The sequence below is a fragment of the Caenorhabditis briggsae genome (genome assembly GCF_000004555.2).
Source record: "Caenorhabditis briggsae complete genome, chrII, whole genome shotgun sequence".
NCBI lineage: Eukaryota > Metazoa > Nematoda > Chromadorea > Rhabditida > Rhabditidae > Caenorhabditis > Caenorhabditis briggsae.
Genome location: NC_013486.2, coordinates 8,019,420 through 8,026,794, shown reverse-complemented (window position 1 = coordinate 8,026,794; position 7,375 = coordinate 8,019,420). Strand labels below are relative to the sequence as shown.

The window sequence follows — 7,375 nt, the reverse complement described above, 5'->3', positions numbered from 1 at the left end:
ACTTTTTCTAAAGAAAAGTCCACAGACGGGCGCGAGGACGGACAGACGCCTCTAGCGTTTTATTAATAAGGAAGATAATTTGGGTTGTTGTTTTGTTTTAAAACTTCAATGTTACCGGAGAACCTGCAAAATAAGGCCCCCACAACTTTTAATATCTTTTTCAAGAACCGAGAAAAATAGGCTCGAAGTTAAAAGTTAATGGACCATTCTATTACAGATAGTACGGTATTTTATCTGAAGCTCTACAAAGAAAAATGGCAGAATAAAAAAGAACCTTCAGTTTCAAGATTCAAGCTTCATAAAAGTTTTCAACGATTTTACTGTTTTCAAATCTCAAAATTTCTCATTAGATATTGAAATGGGCTCTTAAAAACTTGCTTTTAAAGCCCGTGAAAAATGCAGACTCAGGTATACCTATAGTGCATCGATAGGATTCTACTAGCTTTTTGGAGCGCTGACTAGAGAAAAAATATTCTGAAATTCCAGAACTCAAAGTTTTTCCCACGTCCTTTCCCACATGACCGAAAACTTATATCAGAAGAACTATAGAACTTCAAGAAAATTCTCCCGAAACTCGTGATCAGAATCTTCTATCAAATCTTTAGTACAGTGGAATGCATTTTTCGTATCATGCAAACCACAAAGTTTGGGATTCCAAGAAAGGTCTAAACCAATACAATTTTGGTGGCTGACACTGTCCTTGTCCTATTTCTCCGGATTCTCCGAGCAAATGGATCAGAAAAGAAAATAAACGGAAAAACGGAATGGAATGCTCGTCTGGGTTTTGTTTCTCACGCACTTTTTCCTCGTATGGAAATTGGAAATAGAGAACATATTCATCAAAAATTGGAGACGCGTCCAAAAGACAAGAAAGAGAAACAAGGGACCGAGAGAGTGCACTGCTGACCTGAATTATGGATGCGCCGAGAGGAAATTGCAGTGCTCCAGAAACGGAGAAAAAGAAAATAGAAACGAAGCAAAAAAATAGGATGAGAAGGAGGATGGGCGGGGAGAAGACGCTGTAATTGCGGCAGTGGGGGTGGATGTGCAAGAATATATGTATACTAGAAAAAGGTTAAAGATTTAGATTCTATGATACAGGAAGACATAGATTCTATGAAGAATTGGACTCTCCGATTTCAGATGAAACTATCTAGGCAATCCAGACTACCGTAATTTCTCTAATAGAAGCACATTCCAAACTGTCAACTTTGGGATAAATTATTTTGATTCCTGTGAAAGATGTAAAAAATTTGTCAACTGATAAAATATTGGTGATATTATGATAAAGAATTTATCAGTAGACAAATTTCTGATATCTTACATAGGAACCGAGATACGTGAGCTCAAGTTGAAGATTTGAACATTATAATTTCTCCTCAACTGATACAGTAGAGATTTGCAATTATGAAACAAAAACCAGTTCACTTCCAGTTAAGAGTTATTAGAGAGTAGTACTAAACAAAATGTTGGAAATCCTAAACACAGAAACTTCCGATTCTCATTAGTATATTGAGTTTCACCTGCTTTAAAATAACCGTTGGTCACATACCTGGGAGGTTAATGATTTTTCATAATCTCCAAACTTTCATAATTCAGGGTTTCGGATTTCATACTGAAAATTCTGCACTTCTAGAAATCTCTAAAAAAACTTAATCAGATTGATTGAGGATAAGGAGATTGGTCCGTAATAGAACAAACAAGGAAATGCATGGAGATTCAATGAGAGTAATTCGAGGGATCGCATAACCGAATGAAGTAGAGTACTTGAAAGCTTTCAAAAAATTGGGAGAACCTTTTTTCTTTTAATAATGCTTTGGGGGAGTAGGCCCTAAAGGAATCTCCCAGAAAAATAAATTTAACAGAATCAGAAGACTAATATAAAAACTTGTAGATGGGTGTGACTTTTCAATTTCCTTTTTCTCATTGGGACCCTCAACTCCATTTTCGTTTTTCTTCGGTCCGCTGCTCATTTACCAAAGTAGCCCTAGCACATTTCCCGCCCAAAACGGAAATAGCGAAGCAAGCAGATATGGAGATGGCGAAAAGCGGATATATACATGAATGAGGAACGATGAAAGAATGAAGAAGATGATGAAGAGCAATAGAAAAAAGAAAAAAGGAAGCAGGAGAAAAGGTGTGGGGGAGCAAGAAGAAAAGCAACACAATCCATATAGAGATGTATGCATACATGACTATGTTCTCTCCCATTTTTACACTATTTCCGGCAATTAATGAAGCAGGTAAAGGGCAGAAGGCGTCGGGAACTTGAAAATGTGTGAAATGAAGTCCGTCGGAAAAGTTTTTGGAGCACAAACCGACAATTCCAAATGTAACTTGATACTACGATGAAAGAGAGGGCGAGAAGGAGTTGACAGACGGCTTCTGGAGATGTTTTGTTGACGAAAAAATGAATTGGAGGATGGGTTAAGCGGATTTTCAGATGATTAGGTGGATCAAAATTTGGATTTGAAGAGAATACGATGAGCAGTATTGAAAATGTTCAGATTGTTATTCTGAAAACGAATGAAGTCATCTAGATAGGGATGATTTTGGATAAAAATTGGAAAAAATAATTTCAGTAAACAAAGAAGCTCATTGTCAAAATGTTTTGTGTATTTAATTTCGAAAAAGTCAACCCAAATGTTCTATTTTCTGTGGTGTCATCAACTGGTCCTTATGAAACTTGATGATAATTTTAAATTTCGGAAGATGAAGTTATCAGTCCCCCCTTACTAATGCAATTTTAGACAGTAGGATTCAAAAGACACTGAATGATTATGGCAAACTTTCATTAATTTTTAGAGCCTTTTATTGTTTCTCGTATGCTTTGGGTTCATGTGATATCAAACATTTTTTAATGGTTCAAAAACCACTTTCGAAGTTTAAGTTTGAGCTAATTTGATAACTTTACATCAAGGTATCTTTCAAAAATTTGATAGTATGGAAGCAAAAAGTCCTAGAATGATCCCAATACCATAGAAAATGGCAATATGCCAGTGACCAATTCCATGGCAACGTGCCGTCGTCGAATGAAGACGAAGAAGATAGGAATGAAAAGGAGGAGGAGCTTTTCGGTATGAGAACAAGAAGATGGAGAGAGGAAGAAGGAATAAGAAGGAATACAATTTTTGTGCGTGGCGGAAAGATATGAAGTGTGAAAGAACGGAGAAAGCGGATAGGAAACGAATGTCCTTTTGTAGTGATGAACGTTACTCTTGGGATCTGACCTGGAAATAGTGCTTCTCGAGTAGCGTACTGATCATTGTTTTCCTTCTTCTCACGTGTCCTTTTCGGTTTGCTTTCTTCTTCTTCTTTTTTTCTTTCTAATCAGATTGAGTACTTCTTTGAGACGATGTTGGAGCAGTATATAGAATAAGAGCAAAGACACACTGAAGGACCGGCAACCGAAGGCAGGCACTTTCGAGATTCATGTCTTCGACGACCCCGTGGTCCCAGTGGGAAATCCAGCAAAAACCGGGAAATGAGGAGCAGAGTGTATGTGACTCCAAGAGTTGGTGGAAGAAAAAATGGAAGTGCTATTTTGACATGATTTTCTAGCCGTTTTGATGATGTATTGGTTAAGAGGATGGTGGAATCACGTGGAGCAGAAGATTCAGAAGATAGATTAGATGGAATTCTTTTAATTAAAAACCATTGGGTCCGTAGAAGAAGTTAGAGGGGTTTGAAAACTTTCCGACGCATGCTTAAGTCGATTAGCATGAACAGAGGTTTTTAATTAATTTTTGAATTGACCTTGATTCAATATACTGTAATTCCATATTGCACCTCGCACATCAATCGTCAACTTGAAGCTCAATTATCACGAGATCTGTGAAAGATATTAAAAATTTGTCAGCTGATAAAATATTGGTAATGTTATAATAGACAATATATCAATTGACAAAGCCTTAATATCTTTTACAGAAATCGAGAAAATTGAGCAAAGTTGGCAAGTTTTGTGGGCTTCCACTTGAAGAAAAAAACTCGAAACTTTGAAAAAAAAACTTCCTGAAACGAATTTCAGAATCCCTGTTGCTGTGAAAAGGTACACTAATATAATAGAGTTCTGGTAGAATGGGTTTCAGGACCTCAACTAGTTATAGTAGTTAATCTTAAACATTTTCATGGAGATTCCGAAAATCAGAGAAAATCAAAATCTAAGAAAAAACCAGAGCTCTATACATCGACTCCATTTAACACCACTTTCATCGAAGTTCTCAACCAAAAGTCGAATCAAACGAACAGGTGATATTTGATATATTTATGGAAATTAAACGGAGCCAAATGACTTGCTAAGTATAGCATGAAACTCGATTTTCAAATCAATTCTCATGCTAATATGTACGGTGTTCTTCTAAAATTTCAAGAAATGTGTTTTAGCCACGTCATCTGGAGAGAAAAAAACGGAAGTTGTTTGACTTTTTGACATGCTAGACACCCTCCCTCTCACTCGTTCAGAAACATGTCAAGACAAAGTTTTACGGACTTCTAATAGATAATGAGAGATTCGGAATATACAGAACAAAATACATACAATCTAAAACTCAGAACACGAATAGTAACATAAAAAACAAGACGTCATAGAGACGCAATTGGAAAAAAGGAGATTGAAATGTACAAATCCGGGGGAGAGCGAATATAATCAGAATTGACTGACACCTTTTCAATCTTCGAAAATTGAAAAAAGGGGATTTGGTTGAGAGATTTTTGGTTATTAAAGGAAATTGAAAAGCCAGGTGCATGTGAGAAAAAGTAAGTGAGAGTGGATTGTATCAGAAGTGGGAGTGGGAAGTCGAGTCGGAAATTATTGGAAAATTGAATGGGAGAAAAAAAGAAAGAAGAACAAGAAGGAGACGTGTGTGTGTGTATCTACTACAAAGACAAAAATTGATGAAAAGGTTGGAATGAGAGCACAGGAGAAAAAAAACAAGAAGAAGCAAGAAGAAGAAGACACAATGAGCCGAGAAAAAGCAAAAAAGGGGAAGAGGACAAAATGGAAATGGATCTATCAGAAAAGAGAGGTCTCTCTTTCTTAAATTGGCTCTTTTTTTCATCAGTTGCCTTTTTGGGGTTGTGAAAAACCCAAAAAGGAAGAACAAAATTCGGGCAATCAGGGTAACTAGAGGAGAACCAACAGGAGAAGCAAAGAAAAAAAGAAGACGTCTCGTTTTTTTTTTGTGAATATTCAACGGACAGATGTGGATGGACGGCCCAGTAGGGATGTGTAATTCATAACGGGACATCACTTTTCTCGGTCTACTCACTGACCACGGCTCCTTTTGAATTCTGGGGGAAGTAGGAAGACCATTGGCCACTTTTTCATGATGGGAGACGCTGAGTATCTGAAAAAAAAAACAAAACAAATGTCAGAAAGTCGCTCAAAAATTTTTTGGGATGACTTGTGAAAAGGTTTTAAAGTCTTTCCTGATTCCGGAAACTCAAGTAATCCAAAATTAAACTTGAAGAAAACATTTTCGGAAATTCAAAGTCATTTTCGGCTAAAAATTGACGGCAGGAATTATATGAGAAGAAGTTGAATTTTCGACTATCTTATTCGGAATATCAACGGTTCAAATATAAAAATGACGATTTAGAGATACACCAGCCTGTTTGCAGAGCCTCAAACAGCTGGCTGGTGGGCGTTCGGCGCTATTTAACCTATTTATTTTACTGCTCGTCGCTCCGCTCCTCACTTTTTGATTTCTCTTTTTTAATAAGTCACATTATATTTAAGTTCAAGGTTTAAAAATTTTTTATTCACGTAACGCAATAAATTATTCAATCAATCAATATTAGGTCACGCCCCTCCTTTTGTCCACGATTAAAAAATTCCACGTATTGGAAAAAAATGTTCTCTGGGAAATATAATGTGACTTATTAAAATTTCACTCTTTGAAATTTCATTGTTGGATAATTTTCACAGGCACTTTTTCTCTGGTAAGAAGCCCTTTGCATTACTCTGCCTGTTGTTGTTTCTTTTGCTTTTTTCTGTCGATTGGTCCGATGTGAAAAAAGTACTGAAAGGCCCTAAGGGTCGCCATGTTTCGGGGTTCATGGCTAGGTGTTTTATCACTGAACGTCCCCCAGTAGCAAGAGATTTTATCAAAGATTAAAAAAATTGAGACAACAATGAAACGCGGTATGCAGTGTGGCTTCTTATCAGGGAGAAGGAGCCTTTGAAAATTAACCGACAATGGTCTCCGAAAAGAGGGGTTTTTCGGGTGACTTCTGGTTGTTTTTTTTTTTGTTAGGAATTGGGGGACCCCTCTCCCCGCCTCCGATGGGTTTTAGAAGGTGATCCCATTGGCAAATAAACCTTGTTTCCCTTTCATGTACTGAGCCTCTACGTGGCGAAAGGGATCAACAGACGAAAGTCTGGCTAATCAGTACACTTTCGAAACTAGTTATTTTTCATAATTTTTGTTTCTCATTAAAACCGGGTTTTCATTAGATTTTGACCATTTTCAGAAGTCTGGAGGGAGCTCTGGAGGGTTTTTCAGAAATCGGCAAATAGCTAAAAAACAAGGAATTTTCAGATAAATTTTGTGAATACGAAATTTCCAATTCGGGTCTGTTTCACACCTTACAAAGTTTCATAAGTGATCGGAAACTTGACTGCCGAGCTCCAGGCTCCTAGAAATCGTCAAAATGGGTGAAAATCCACTAAATAATATGTTCGCACAGGGTAACGGCTGCGCATGGTATATGTCTAGGCACGCATATAGGATGCTATATGCACCCATAATAATTCTGTGGGTAGCGCGCGCGCTATATGCGTCGTCGCTGGGCACGACTGGTCGCCGGTGGGAGCACCCATATATCATCCATATAGCATGCACGCTTTTCCCATGAAAACGACAACCCATCAACGACACTCCGCTATTATGCTAGTGCGCGTTGTTTAGCAAAATTTTTCACCGCCGATCTTGATCAATTTTTCGATCATATTGATCATATTTCCTGCTTTCAAAGAACTTCTCACTGTTTTCACATGTAAAAATTATGTCTAACGAAAATAAAACTTATTTTTAGTAAAGAAATAAGTAAAATTTTTCACAAAATTCGGTTTTTCTTGAAATTAGGACTTTTCTGTTTTACTTCGGAAAAAGCGGAATAATATATTTTTCAGGTGAAATACAGGTTGGTTGGTAAGTTTTCCGATTACCGTAAAACCTCTAATAGAACTTTGTTTTTGGAGAAAAGTTCAGGAGGATGACTGGGAGTAGAAATATGGAGAGAGAAGTCAGAAGTTCCATAGCGGCCATTTATAATCCTAATAATACCAAGGGTAATATCTGAACCTGTTTTCTGGTAATAAATAATTTTTAGTGTCTTAATCGAATATTTGTTTATCCTGGAGAGTTAAAATATA

General features: G+C 37.0%; 1 protein-coding gene across 1 annotated transcript in view; it reads right to left on the bottom strand.

Annotated features, from left to right (window-relative positions):
• The window catches only part of Cbr-arrd-6, a gene marked incomplete at both ends in the record, with an annotated part of 6,128 nt that extends 4,155 nt beyond the window's left edge, over positions 1-1,973 (bottom strand). The window contains one exon of the mRNA XM_002631123.2: positions 1,941-1,973. Within this exon, the coding sequence (XP_002631169.2) occupies positions 1,941-1,973 (33 nt within the window). The remainder of the gene's footprint in view (positions 1-1,940) is intronic.
• Between the last annotated feature and the right edge of the window lie 5,402 nt (positions 1,974-7,375).